At 35.2% G+C, this 15,632-nt stretch overlaps 1 protein-coding gene across 2 annotated transcripts in view; it reads left to right on the top strand.

Annotated features, from left to right (window-relative positions):
* The window catches only part of FCHSD2 (FCH and double SH3 domains 2), a 200,915-nt gene that overhangs the window by 130,410 nt on the left and 54,873 nt on the right, over positions 1-15,632 (top strand). For both annotated transcript variants that reach the window (XM_004683177.2, XM_004683176.2), the window contains exon 9: positions 6,431-6,553. In XM_004683177.2, coding sequence (XP_004683234.1) covers positions 6,431-6,553 — 123 coding nt within the window. The remainder of the gene's footprint in view (positions 1-6,430; positions 6,554-15,632) is intronic.

The following is a 15,632-nucleotide window of genomic DNA, read 5'->3' as shown; positions in this document are numbered from 1 at the left end:
GGGCAGGCGGCAGGCGGGAATCGAACTCATGCGGAAGTGGCTTCAGATTCTTAGTGCTGTGCTTTAACCCGCTGCGCCACCAGGGAGGGCCAGCAGCACATTTTTTAAAGATTTATTTATTTATGCATACAGAACTGGGGTACAGGCCAGAGATGCAGGGCAGTGAGAGGATTCACCAGAGACAGCGTGGGGAGCAGAACAGACAAACTGACAAAGTACACTGCTAACAGGAGCAGTGGGCAACAGAAGCCTGCTGTGCCATGTGGGTCAGCTCCTCAGCTAGGGATTGAACTCTCCCTGAAGCAGCCATGGCTAGTTTCGTGATGCTACACTTTAACCAGTTGTGCCACCAGGGAGGGCCCAGCACATATTTTTTAAGCCCTATAAGTATATCAGCACAGAGGATAACAATAGTGAACAGACTAACCCCTGCATTTGTGGAACTTAATAAACCAAAAGGATGGCAAATAGCCATCACCAATGCAAGATTGTATGTTAAGGTTTGTGAAGCAAAAAAGACAAGAGAAGTACCCAGAATAAGTGATGATTAAATGAATATCTTAAGAATGAGTAATATGTGACCATACCAAGGAGGGAAGGATAATCAAGAAAGCCTGTGTGAAAGCTCAGAGTAAAAGAAGAATATTGGGGAACTACAGATGTGCAATGTAGAGAAAGTGTAATGGGGAAGGAGAGCAGGCAGTATAGCAAGAAGCTAACAAGGTGACCCAAGTCCAGATCCTGCAGTCATGAAGTCATAAAGATTTTTTACTTTATTCCTAATGTAATTAGTAACCAATGACCACTGGTAAGCAGTCAAGTAAAATATGCAGTTTCAAAACACTCTCCTAGTTATAATATGAAAATGACTTGGCAAGAGTAATGTCTGGATACAGGACTACAACAGATTATGCAACCATCTAGATAATTTGTAATGACTGAGAGGTAGTAATTGTGGAAAATAGAAGGGGGAGTTGGATTTGATAAATAATTAAGAAACAGAATCAAAATTTAGTTAACTATTGTAAGAAAGACAAAGGGTGAAGTAAACCTTTCCTTCCAAGTGTCTGACCTAGGTAGGTGAGTGAATATTGTCATTATACTATAAACTAGAAATACAAAAAGAAGAGAAGTTGAAGAGAATGGTTTAGTTTAAGAGGTAGTTTGATAAAAAGTCATAAAGTCAGAAGAAAGAAATAGAATGTGATCAAAATCTTAGTTAAATCTGAATAATTACATTTTTTTCCATCTGAGCAAAACTGACCCAATTCAGATAAAGTAAATGTTTAATTTCTAAATCATTCTCGCCATGTTTCTTCAGTGTCTTCCCTTTTGTACAGTGAGGCCTACTTATGTAGCTTCTACCTTTCTCAGTTCAGTTCACTTCAAAATCAATTATGCATACTTTCTCTGCTAAGGTTTGGAATAAAGTTAGGAATAGAGGGAAGAAGCAAATGCTGCTTGCTGTCAAGGAACTGGTAGGGAAATTAGACGTGGGTGTACATATGTATGTGTGTGTGTGTGTGTGTGTGTGTGTGTGTGTGTGTATATATATATGGTTTTCACTATGTAATTTAGAAATATCATCTTAGCTGTAAGAAATGTGTTGGCACTAGGGACAACTGGATGCAGAGCAAGAGAGGATTGCTGTAATAATCCAGATGTTAGTAGACCATGATACGTACTCTATGATAAGTATAGTGATGAAAAAGACTGTCAAGCATTTTCAGATTCTCTTGCCGGCTCCCAGTATTTCATTCTGTTTGTGGGGACTTCTTTTCTAATTATTGGCTTTTTAATCAAAGTTCATATAAATATTTATGTAGTCTGCCTTCTAATCACAAACTATGTTGAGATGGTACTATACAGAATTACTTTGAAGTTCATCTCTAGGCACCATCACTGTTTCAAACAACTGCAGTTAACATGAATGAGACAGAGGGTTAGAGCAAATCACAGGGTAATCATCCACTTCCTGTGCTTTGAGTCCCAACCATTTCTTAATTTTCATACCTCCTGCATTTACTCTCTGCACACTAGCAATCAGCTACCTAGGCCAGAAGGCTCCTCCTATTATATTCTTACATTTCTTATCACCAGAAAAATTTGTACATGTACAGATTAATGAATACTGCACCTCTGTGAAAGTGGTAATTAAAATTCGGGGAATTCTGAGTGTTGAGTAAAGTGAAAGAAATGTTTTAAGACTTAATATCTGTCTATTGGAAGAGGCTTCTAATCACTCAGCCCACTCCTATCAAATAAAATTTCATTAAGCGTTACTTGGTTGCTAAAGCCAAGAAAAGTGTTTTCTGATTTGCTACATGATGACTAATGATGCACTTTCTCTTCTCTGGAATATATTGGGTGTACTTGCCTGTAAGCTAAAACTAAGTCAGTGCATATTTGTTGCTATATTAAACTCTGGAGGAGTAAAGCTTTTGTTTATTTATTCTACAGATATTTTTGAGCATTTGCTATTTGCCAGGAACTGTGCCTGAATAAGACTCAATTTATGACCGGCTAATACCCATACAACACACTTAAGTTTGTGGAATCAGAATCACTAAGGAGCAACCATTGATCAGTTTTATAAAGCTTTTGGAATACGTAAACCATTAGTACATGTTAATAGTCTGTGTTAACTACCATTGTTACCAACTGAGTAGGGGAGACAAGGGGGATGGACATCCCAGGCCAACAGAATAACTTTATCAGAAAAATGAAAGTTAATGTCATTTTCCAAAATCAAAATGTCTTAATGTGGTGGGGATATAGAGGACAATGCAGACAACAGTGGTGAGAAGTGATGCTAAGCAGTACTTTGGGACTACATTGTAAAGGGCCTTAGATAACAGCTGAATGATTTTTAATTTTTCAAAATTTGTTGTGGGAACTACTGGATTAAAAAAAAAACTTTTATGCTTTCATTATTTTCTCCCTAATTCAATATTCAGGATTTCTTTCTAGATTTTTTTAATGAAAAATTTCCAACATATGCTAAAATAAAGTGAACTGTGTAATAAATGACCCTCAATATTCATTGCCTCACTTTAACAATTTTTAGGATGTGTCCAATCCATTGAAAATGGTTAGGCTAATATTCTGCCACTTACATTACCTCATTTAATCTTCATCATGCTCAGTGTAGTGTATGGTATTCACATTCTTGCTAATTAAAAATGAGAACGACATCAAAATGACAACCTATATAAAAGTTCTGGGTTTCTAACCAACATCCAATTTATTTTCAAAGTCAAGTTATTTCCTGTGATGCATCTAATGCTCTCTTTGTAGTCCCTTTGAATTATAACACATGATTCTTGGTTAATAACAGCTGATGCTCTGCCTACCTTCCTACCTGCTTTATCAGTATTGTTGACCCCAGCCAGAAGGGTAAGCATCTCTCTCTTCAGCCATTCTGCTTCCACAGGGTCATGGCAGTCTAGTCTACATAAACACTCAACCCTATCAGCTAAAGTGACTGTTCAATACAGAGGTTTTCTAAGTTTGGTCCCCAGACCGGCAGCAAGTTGTTAGAAAATACAGATTCTCGGGCCTGCCCTGATGGCGCAGTGGGCTGTAGCACAGCACTATGAAGCAATCCGCAGTCACTGCAGCACCAGTTCTATCCCCAGTCAGGGAAGTGACCCACATGGTGCAGCAGACCACTTCTGACCCGCCCGCTGCTTCCCTCAGCAGTGTATTTCAGTCAGTCCGCCTGGTGCTCTCACCCTCTGCACCTCTGCCCTATACCCCAGTTCTTGCATGCATAAATAGATAAATCTTTAAAAAAGAAAATATAGATTCTCAGGTCCCACAACCAATTTACAAAATCAGAATATCTGGATTTGGATGAAGCCCTATTGCCATTAGCTGTATTTAAATAAAATCTCCACTGATTTCCCACAAACACAAGGTTATAATCATATACCAAAAGCATTTATAAGGAAAACATATCAGAAGTTATATTTTTTAAAGAAATTCATGGAAAGTATGCCGTAAGCTAGGAATTTTTGTTCAGACTTAACACAGGCATTCTATCTGGGAATGTTATATAACGGCATGAAAAGGAATATTGAGGAATTTGTACTGCCTGTATTTAAAGTGCTCGGTGGTGCCATCTAGTGGTTTAAGCGCTATGAAGCATGCAGCTTTATTTCTTAGTGCTGGGTGGGGGGTCAGGATTTGTTTATACTTTTAAAAATCAGTTTCATCGTAAAAGTTTAATGGGATAACTAAAACATAGGACATACAAAGAATTTCTTTCATTGGCACCCAAAGCAGAAGCAACAAAGGAATAAACAGCTAAATAAGACTCCTATCAAAATTTAAAACTTTTATACATTAAAGGATACAACCAACAAAATGAAAAGACAGTCCACTAACTGGGAGAATATATTTAAAATCATATATCTTATGATAAGGTTTATGGTTTTCAAATATGTAAGTATATAAAGAACTCTTAGAACTCAACAACAAAAAGACAAACACACCAATTGAAAAATGAGTAAAGGACTTGATTAGACATTTCTCCAAAGCAGATATGCAGATGGCCAAAGAAACACATGAAAAGTCACTCAATGTTGTGAGGCATTAAAGAAATGTAAGCAAAACCTCAGTGAAATACCACTGATTCAAAGAATTTGAAAACATCAAAACAGAAAATAATGGGAATTTAATGATGCAGCCACTGTGAGAAACACTTTGGAAATTTCTCAGAGTTAGGCATACAATTAACCATAGGCCCCAACAATTCCACTAATAGGTATATACCCAAGAGAACTAAAACAAGTTGTTCAAACAAAAACTTGTACATAAATATTCATAACAATGTTAGCCAAATAGTCCCAAAGTAGAAACAACCCAAATATTACCCCTAATGAATGGATAATGTGGTATAGTCACAGTGTTATTTAACCATAAGCATTAAGGACTAACTAATGTATCAGTGAAATTTGAAAACACTATGTTAAATCACAGAGGCAGGCACAGAGGATCACATATTATATGATTCCATTATAGGAATGTCCAGAATGGACAAATCTGCAGAAATAGACAGTAGATTGATTAGTGGTTGCCAGGGGTTAAGGGGTGGAAGTGACCATTTAGTGGAAATGAGGATTTCTTCTTGGAATGATGCAAGTATACCACAATTAAATAAGTGATGGTTGTAAAACATTGTGAATATACTAAGAGCAACTGAATTATACACTTTAAAATAGCTTAAAAAGTGACTTATGTTGTGTGAATTTGGCCTCAATTTAAGAAAATCTCCATTAATTAACAGGATTCCATAATCTTTTTTGATTATTATTAACATATTTCTCCCACAGTTGTTGCTAATAAGTATGTATTTGTTCTGCTGTTTTTTTAATCTAAAATAATTTGATATATACTTTTCCATCTATTCCTTTTCCAGTTTTTATTTTGGTGATTGTATATATTTTAGTTGTAAATGTTTTAATCATAAATCATAATAGTAATTTCTCAAATGTTTGGTAGTTCTCCTATTGTTTCCTTTATTTTCAGTTTCTCAAAGTTCTGCTCTTAAGTGTTTATAGAAAATAAGAACGGCTAAAACTCTTTATAGGTATCATCTTGGTGTTTCTCCCCTGAAACAGGATTTCTGATTCAGATTTTGTGTTTTCAGTGTGTTTTTTGTTTTTGTTTTATTTCTTTTTTTTTTTTTGCTGATTGCTCTACAGTAAGAATGTTGTATAATGTATGATCCTGGAATAGTGGATGAGAAAAAATGGAGGAGAATTAGTGTGTACTTTGCTCAGGGTACTGTGCCTGCATCCTTTCTGTTATTTCCTAATTCCCACACCTTCTCTTATAAAGTGACTGTAGAAGTTGGTACTGTTTTGTTTTTTTTTTTTAAGATTTATTTATTTGTGCATACAGAACTGGGGTACAGGCCAGAGGCTCAGGGGCGGCGAGAGGCTTCACCAGAGACAGAGTGGGGAACAGAACAGGCAGATTGACGAAGTACACTGCTGAGGGGAGCAGCAGGCGGGTCAGGAGAGGTCTGCCACGCCATGTGGTCACCTCGGGGGCAGGTGGGAATCAAACTCATGTGGAAGTGGCTTCAGATTCTCAGTGCAGTGCTTTAACCCGCTGCGCCACCAGGGAGGGCCAAAGTTGGTACTATTAATAGAGATAAGAACCAACTATTTTGTCTCCAAGTTTAATTCTGTTGCCATAGCTTTGCTAATACTGGATTTTACCATATTTTGGTTCCTTTTTATTAGAGAGAGTAAATACTTACCCGGGTGATTGCTTAGTGTTTGTATTTAAAATTATATAAACAGTCTACATCTTTTGTCATTTATTATTAATAGTTTTTAGACTGAATTTACCTTTTAGAAAGAAGACATTATGTGTCAGAATTTTATCATAATTTGCTTTGGTTGACTCTCTTTTACAGGCTCTTGATGGAAATGTGTATGATCACCTCAAGGATTATTTAATAGCCTTCAGCCGTACTGAACTAGAGACATGCCAAGCTGTGCAGAACACATTCCAGTTTTTATTAGAAACCTCCAACAAGGTGAGTTACTTATGGTGCAGTATTTTGATGTAATCTATTTTAAAATCTATAGTGGTTTTGCATATAAACAAAAGTGCCAATAATATTAAAAGATACTTAAAAGACAAATTTCCTAGAAACAGTATTCCTTCTAACAAAGCTAGAGGGTGTTCTGTTCCCATTGATAAGTTGACGTGATGGTAAAAAGGACAATAATAATGCAGGCTTGCTCAGTGCACTAGTTCATGTGTCAGTGCAAAAACTAATAGAGACACAAAGGGAAAAGTAACATTTTGTAATCAATAAAGAAATAAATGTTGTTTTTGAAAAATTAGCCTTCCCATCTATATGCTCTCTTTCTTTGATAGTAGTCATTTCATTCAAAAGTCTTGACATCCATCAGCCTTGCTAATGATGTCACATCATGTACAAAGAAAATAAATGAAATTGCTTTTCTTCAAGATCTTACAGATCTTGTAAGTGAAGAAACATACCTTTGGAAGAGAAATTGTTCCTGTAATTAGTAAATGTTATTTTCTTTCTGATAAATTAAGTGTATAGTAAATGTTTCCTGACTAACTGCATATATTTATAGAAATATAAATATAATAGAAATAGAAATTCATTTTATAACTGCTATTTTAAAAGAGCCAGTTCACGTACCTTTTGGCAGGAACTGGCCAGTGCATTCAGAAATTGGAAAGGAATTAGGGTATCTCACAAGACATTATTCAAAGACAGGAATGAAAAGGGACACAAGATTCTTCTTCTTGAACACCTGTTTTCTTGTTTTATTAAATCTTGCTTTCAGCTCCAATTCTATTTTTTGGAAAAACATTTAACATGTTAGGTTGATATGGATATGAAAATATCACTCGTCTGGAGCTTTGAAATCCTGTCATAATTCTATTTTCTTATAATTTTACCCCTACAATTCAGTAAAAGATTTAAAAAAAGGTTTTAATACATAGAAAAAAGAACAGATAGCTATATGTGAAAGCAAATTTAGCAAAACTTTAATTACAGAATATAAGTACTGAGTATATGGGTGTTTCTTCACTATTTTTTCTTTTAGTCTAATGTATGTACATTTGTAATTTTTTATAAAAAATCCTGACTTTGTTCCTCTTATGGAATGGTGAGTTTTAACTAGTGATCAAATTATTTTTTTGTCCATTCATGTTTTCTTTTTTTTAGTACATTTTGGTAACATACTTTCCTAGATAACTACCCATTCCATTTATCAAATTTGAAGTCAGCTTGCATATAAACTTGCTTGCCTCTATTGTTTTCTCCTTACTTATTTCTAATATTGATGTGTTTTCTCTATATTTGGTCAGACTTACCAGTCTACTTAATCTTTTCTAAGGACTAGTTTTTCTGTTTTCAGTGTTGTTTTCTGTTACCTTAATCTGCCTTTATATTCATTATTTCTTTCTTCTTTATTACAGTTTGTGTTCTTGTTCTTTTTCTACTAAGTTCTATATTTTCAGTCTTTCCTGTTTTGAAGTAAATCCATTTAATGATGAAATAAATTCTCTTTTGCTTTAACTACATTCTGTGATATATGTAAGGCTTTATGTTGTTTCATCCCCCTTCTCTTAGCATGAGTTACTTAGAAGTGAGTTTTTCAGTTTCTGTACATTGGAGTATGTAATAGGATAACATTTTTCAAGTTTAATTTTATTAGAAATTATATTTTATTACATTTTATTGCATACAAGAGGTTGTCCCACCAAAATTCTTTGAAATCTCTTTTTCCAAGAATAAGTTAGAGTGCATACACTATCTTAGCTTATAAAACAGGTAGATATACATTATTTAAATATATATGTATATTTTACATAGCACTTAAGAATTTTCTAGGAAGTTTAGCCTATCTTGAGATTAGTATTAGTTATCCTGCTCATTTTATAGGGTGAAAAGTGAACTCAGGAAGTTTGTGGCATATCTGACAAAGTATACTTGCATATAGTGCTACCCCTGTTCACTGCTGTACTATGTTATCTCTTTTGCTTATATTATTTTCATACAAAATAAATTAAAACCTCATTAATTGGTTTGGACACAAAAAGAAGCCGGTCTTCATTTTCTTTTGTTTTCATTCATATGAGTATCTTGCTACTCAGGGTTAAGGAATAAATGAGCTGCTTTTATGTTTAGATTGAAAGTATTCATAATAAAAATTTAATAAGAATTATGTAGCTGGGAGATGTACCCTTTTGTTCCAAGTACCATGAGAGTTCACACCAACAAGTGTTACACCATTTGTTTTGCTGTTACAAAGCCATTATTATGCTGCTCTTGTTATACTGCTACAAGCAACCCAGGATCTGATAGCCCAAAAAGAAGTTTGAAACTCTCTAAGTTTCAAACATTTTCTTGCAATTCACCATTATTACTTTCTCTTGTGTGAGAGGTATAAGGGAGAGATCCATTTTTCCCACACACACATCTCAAAATTGTAACTGTATAGATTCTCAAAGATATTTGAGAGGTAATTCATATTGACATACAGTAAATTTTATAGTGTTCTCTGGCTCTTTCATTCCCTGAAGGGAAATAAGAGCTTTTGTTTCATTTTAATTATTTATGAAGTTTGCTTTTCTCCTTAATATTTCATGAAATGCTTGTGTATGTAACTGAAGCAGATGTGGTCATAGATATTTTTCTTTCAGATAATAACTCCAAACGTCCTTCTGCTGGCCTTGTAGTTTATTAACGTGTGATTGCTTTCTGTCTTAAGGTTAACTCCAACCTATTAATAATAGTTCTTTTTAACAATTCAGAAAATAACAATGTTACTCTCTTATTCCTTGGAAATTAAAATGTTATTCTCAATACCTTGAAGACTAACTAAAAAATCAAATTTAATAAGGTGAAGGAGGAAAGTCACATGATCATCTCAAAAGACAACAAAAAAGCATTTGACAAAATTCAATACTATGTTATGATTTTAAGAAACAACAACAAATTAGGAGTGAATACATTTATGAAAAACTTATAGCTAATATAAGACTTAATGGCAAAAGACTGTAAGGTCCCTCCTGCAAATTTGGAACAGGACAAAGATCTCCACTTTCACTACTGCTCTTCACCATTGTATTAGAAGTGTTAGAGCAGTTAGAAAGAAAAAGAAGAAGTAAAATTATCTATATTTGCAGGTGACATGATTATATTTAGATAAATTCATTAACAAAACTGTGTGTGCCTCTTTTCACAAAAAAAAAGTACCAGTGCTAATAAACCAATTTTTTATAAATTTATTTTTTAATAAATAAACATTGCTAATAAGCAGAGTTTCAGGAATCAACCAAAACACAAAAATCAATTGTGTTTCTATATACCACTAGTTTTTGTTTTTTTTTTTAAAGATTTATTTATTTGTACATACAGAACTGGGGTACAGGCCAGAGGCTCAGGGGTGGTGAGAGGCTTCACCAGAGACAGTGTGGGGAGCAGAACAGGCGGATCGACAAAGTACACTGCTGAGGGGAGCAGCGGGCGGGTCGGAGAGGTCTGCTGCACCATGTGGTCACCTCCGGGGCAGGCGGGAATCTAACTCATGTATAAGTGGCTTCAGCTTCTCAATGCAGCAGCTTTAACCCGCTGCGCCACCTGGGAGGGCCTATACCACTAGTTAATGAGCCAAAAGAAAATTAAGAAAACAAATCTCAACTAACAATATCATCTGAAGGATAAATTACTTGGGCATAAATTTAACCAGTATATAAGTATGAAGACTTATATATTACTAATTTGAAAAATAGTACTGGAAGAAATCAAGGAATAGAAATAATAAATGTTACAAATTGGTCCATCTAATTTGAGAACACTTGACATTACTTAGTCAAGTTAAAGATGCTTTTAACTTATGATTCAGCAGTTCCATTCCTGGGAGTGTATCCTAGAGAATTTCTTAGACATGTGTACCAGGAGACTTTTAGAAGAATGTTCATAAGAACTTTTTTTATGAGTTGAAAAGTTAGAAACAACTGACTGTCTACTGACAATAATTTAAATAATGGACTCCCTACAGCAGTAAAGTTAAAGATCTGTAGATTCATGCATTAATACAGATTAAATTCAGAAATTAATATTATGCAAAAGAATACGCAAAAATGTAATTTATTCAAACATGACCAGGAAAGCAGTATCATTTTGAGATAGATGATATACAGGAGTACTATTTAAAGGGGGGGGGGGAATGATAAAATCCAGCATCATGGTTACTTTTAGAGCTTCGTATGACCCCAGGGGAGTTAAAAATTGCTTGGTCAGGGGGAGGAGTCTTAGCTATTATAAAGTGATATTATTGGCTAAAGATAGGAATTTTAGCAAAAATTAAGATAATTAGGTAAATGAAGACATAAATACATATATTTATTTTTAAAAAATAAAATTACACCTCAAAATAAATAAATAAATGGTTTGAGGAACCCAACTTGTTAAAACTGCATAGACCTCTACACTTGCACATACATACACGCATAAATGAGTGCATGTATCACTGGTGAAATCTAAGCTTTATGCATTGTACCAGTGTTTATTTTCTGGTTTTGACATTTACTGCAATTATGGAAAATACAATTTTTCATTTTGCAGTTTACTTTCAAAATGAAATGTTTGAGAGAGGGGAGACTGGCGATTAAACTGTGCCTCTAATGTCCAGATGTTGTTCTATAAATATTTACTCACCTTACAAAAAATAGTAACAGGACTGATTCTAAATCAGGAGCATGAAAGTAATCCTTAAATATTTTGTCATAATAGAAAGCAAGACACTATCAAAATTATCAAACCCTTTACTAGGTTGTGTCAGAAGCACTCAGGATGTGATATTGTTGGCCAAAGATAGGAATTTTAGCAAGAATAATGATAATAAGGTCAGTAAGTGAAGACATTAAGTATTTTTAATCCATTACTTCATAATAATAATAATTTATTCAAGCTATAATTAGCCATTCTTTGATGTTGCCAGGGAAAAAACTCAATTTGAGTTGTAAAATCTAGATAACAAAAGAATATAAGACACCCTTCCTTATACAGGCTGCATCTCAAGTTAACTAAATGGTTAAAAAGTTTGTTTTATAGAAGCATTCCTACTATTAAATAAAATGGATTGTCAGAATTCCTTATAGAATGATAGAAAAAAATTAAAATCTCTACTGTTGGCAACCCATAATGATTTAGGCTTTCATCCTCATAGGCTGTTTTCTTTTATTTTTATTAAGGTAACTGGTTTGCCACACTATATATGATTCAGAGTTGTAGGATCCCACCTCTTCCAATATATGTTACTATACCACACCTACCACAGAGGCCATAATCCTCCACCATGTGCATTGAGCTCCCTACCACCTTCCTTTTTCCACCTTTCCAATCCCTTTCTGGTAGCCTCGGTGATATAGTCACATGGCTAGGGTTTGTACTTGGCTTGATTTTGTGTGACTTTGTTTCCCTGTATTCCACATATGAGAGAAATCACTCTATTTTTTTCCTCCTCGCTTATTTCACTTATTTCCATTTCATTGCTACCCATGTTGTCACAAATATCAAGAAATCGCATTTTTGGATAGCTGAGTAGTATTTGGGGTGTGTGTGTGTGTGTGTGTGTGTGTGTGTGTGTGTGTGTGTGTGTGTGTGTACCTTGTCTTCTTAATCCACACATCTAAACTTGGGCACTTACGTTGATACTTAACTTGGCTGTTGTAAGTAGTGCTACTATGAATGGAGACATGCATTTATCTCTTAGAATTCGTGTTTTCGTGTTCCTCAGGTAAATACCTAGGAGTAGAATTGCTAAATCATGTGGTAGATCTATTTCTAAAACATTGAGAAAGCTTCACACTGTTTTACATTGGGACTAGACCAGTCTATTCTACATCCCTACCAACAGTGTACAAGGGTTCCCTTTTTTCCCACATCCTCGCCAATGCTTGTTTTCCAGGACTTTTTGATATGGGCCAGTATCACAGGTATGAGATGGTACAAAAAGATACCCTGCTGAATGGGGGGGAAAATCTCACAGGGGGCTACTATCCAAGATCTACAAAGAAGTCACACAACTCACCAAATAGAAAACCAAAAACCCAATCAAAATATGTGCAGACACAAAGTAGACACTTCCAAAGAAGACACGGATGGTTAATGGGACATGAAAAAATGTCCATCATCACTTGTCAGGGAACTGAAAATCATAGACATTTTACTAGTTTTTCTAGCGTTGCTATGCATACTTAAGCTGTGTGGCTTAAAACCACATAAATGTATTCCCTCCAAGTTCTAGAGGCCAAAAATCTGAAATCAAAGGGTCAGCATGACCCTCTGATTCTCTCCAAAGGCTTCAGGGGAGAATCTGTCCCTTACCTCCTGTGGCTTCTAGTGGCTTCAGACATTTTTTGCATTATGGTTTCATCAATCTATTTTGTCTCTGTGGACACATTGCCCCCTCCTCTGTTTTCTTTTGTGTGTCTTTTATAAGGCTCCTTAACATTGAATTTAGGTCCAAGGAATCCAGAATTATCTCCTATCTCAAAATCTTTAACTTAGCTGTGTCAGCAAAGGCCTTTTTCTAAAAGAAGTAGCACACAGGACATAAATGACCATTCAGCCCACTAAAGTTGTTACTATCGTACAAAGAAGCAAGTCAGAGGCAAGCCTCTTCATGAAAGTAAATACCACCAAAAAACAAAATACTGCCAAAAACCAAAAACTTGAATTCAATCAGGCATTAATTTATAGGAAATACAGGAAACAGAACATTCCAGGTGTTCAGACTATGGGAAAGAAATTCTACCACGCTGAAATCCACTTTCTTTTACAGATAGATTGCATGGGGGAGATAAGAGAAAGAAATCAATATATGAATAGAAACTTATGCAACATCATCCTGCTGCATTGTGATGGCTTTATTTTCACCTGACTTAGAAAATCTTAAAAATATGAAACAGGGTAATTTTAACATTAGTTAATTTATAAGTATTATTTTTTGTTGAATTATTAATTTGCATTGTTATTTATGTTTTAGGTCTAGGTTCTCCTTCAGGTGTTACTACATCACACCCAAGAACCCTCAGTCCATCCACTTTATTATAAATTTTAACAAGAATATGTTTCTGAAAGAGCCTTTATAATTCAGATATCATATTTTAGAAAATATTTTATTATTAAATTATATGTTTAGTATGTTTTGATATAGTAAGGGTTGAAGAGGTAGTAGATGTATAGATGAAACAAGGTGGGCGATGAGGGGATGTTTTAAGAAGTTGGGTGATGAGTACATGGGGCCAGGAGGGTAGAGGGAAGGGAGGGATCGTGACATTGTTGTCTCAACTTTCATATGTGCTTGAAAATTTCCATAGCAGATAGTTAAAATTTCCCTATAAAGACAGCTGAAACAAAAAAGGTTTGTAACTACCAAAAGGATAGGCTAGAAAATGGAAGGATGATCCTTTTAGCTTTCTCTCCATGGCAAATAGTTAGTTTTCACATCTATTTTAGCTTAAATATGGAATCAAGAAAAAGAACAAAACACAAAAAAAATAGATATGCTTATTCAGTCATCCTTCCTTGATTAAATTTTCTCTATCACTCCTTACTCCATTGCACTTAAGTATAAATTAAATACCCTCCTTGTTTGTGCTCTCTTAGTACACTCTTCATACTTCAATCACACTTAATAATTTGTAACCTTTTTGTTTCTCCCAGTTACCAGTCTAACTTGAAGATGGTAACCTTGTTCATTCATCTTTATTCATCTCTCTAAATATTTCCCCCATCCTTTCATTGAACATTGGCCATGGTAAACTTTCTCCATAAGTCAGTTGTTGAATTGGGGCAGGGAAACAATAGAGAACTAGTATTGTGCTAAAGGATAAAATGCAAAATATACCTTCTTTCTCTCCATTTCCTCAATTAATCCTTTTGCTAGGCCCTCTCTGGTGGTGCAGTGGGTTAAAGCACAGCACTATAAAGCTATCACAGCCACTGCAGCACAAGTTTGATCCCCATTCAGGGAGCTGACCCACATGGCACGGCAGACCTCTCCTGTCCCACCTGCTGCTTCCCTCAACAGTGTACTTCCTCAGTCTACTTGTTCTGCTTCTCACTCTGGTGAATCCTCTCACCACTCCTGCAACTCTGGCTTCTACCCCAATTTTGTATGCATAAATAAATTTTTAAAAAAAATCTACAGAACTGCTTTAAACATTTTTCCTTATTCTGCCCATCCTCTGGCAGAAGTGTTTATGAACTGTAAATATACTACAAAGTTAAGTAAAAGGTAAGCAGTATAGCAAAATAGAAAATGGATTTCTGCACTATCAAATGTTGTTGATTTCTACTTCCCATGGCATACAATTCATTGAATTCTTTTCAGATGGCTTTCTGTGCTACTTGTTTTACCACTTTCTTTGCATCAGAATTCACCTTCTGTATAAATAACTTTTTTTTAAAGACTGATTTATTTATTCATACAGAACTGGGGTACAGGCCAGAGATGTGGAGGGTGATAGGATTCACCAGAGACAGAGCAGGGAGCATAACAAGCAGATCTACGAAGTACACTGCTGAGGGGAGCAGCGGGCGGGTCAGGAGAGATCTGCTGTGCCATGTGGTCACCTCCGGGGCAGGTGGGGATCGAACTCATGTGGAAGTGGCTTTAGCTTCTTAATGCTGTGCTTTAACCCACGGCGCCACCAGGGAGGGCCTGTATAAATAACTTTTAAAGTCTGTCTTATTATGCTTTAAAATGGTGAATTGAATGTAACCTAGAAAAAGTACTATAAAGATACTACACTTTGCTATGAATTATGGATAGGTTTCTCTGACAGTTTCCTAATAAGTAGCAATCTTTGCAGAACAGACTTCACGAGATTCATGAAATAGGTGAGAGCTGGGAGAGCCTTAGGAGATTAGTGCTTCATAATTGCACCTCCCCCATTAAAAAGGAATGGTATTTTGCAGACTAGCTCCCTTTTTGCTCACAAAAAAATACTACATATTGTCTAATCCCAAAATCTAGGCTAGTTTCTAAACTAGTACTTTCCAAATTTAGATTCTTGAGAAATTGCAAAACTTTAGTAACACTCATAAAAAG

This window comes from Condylura cristata, unplaced genomic scaffold (assembly GCF_000260355.1).
Source record: "Condylura cristata isolate star-nosed mole 26May11 unplaced genomic scaffold, ConCri1.0 scaffold00015, whole genome shotgun sequence".
NCBI lineage: Eukaryota > Metazoa > Chordata > Mammalia > Eulipotyphla > Talpidae > Condylura > Condylura cristata.
Note: the sequence above shows the minus strand (reverse complement) of the source record. Positions and strands in the feature narration are given on the sequence as shown.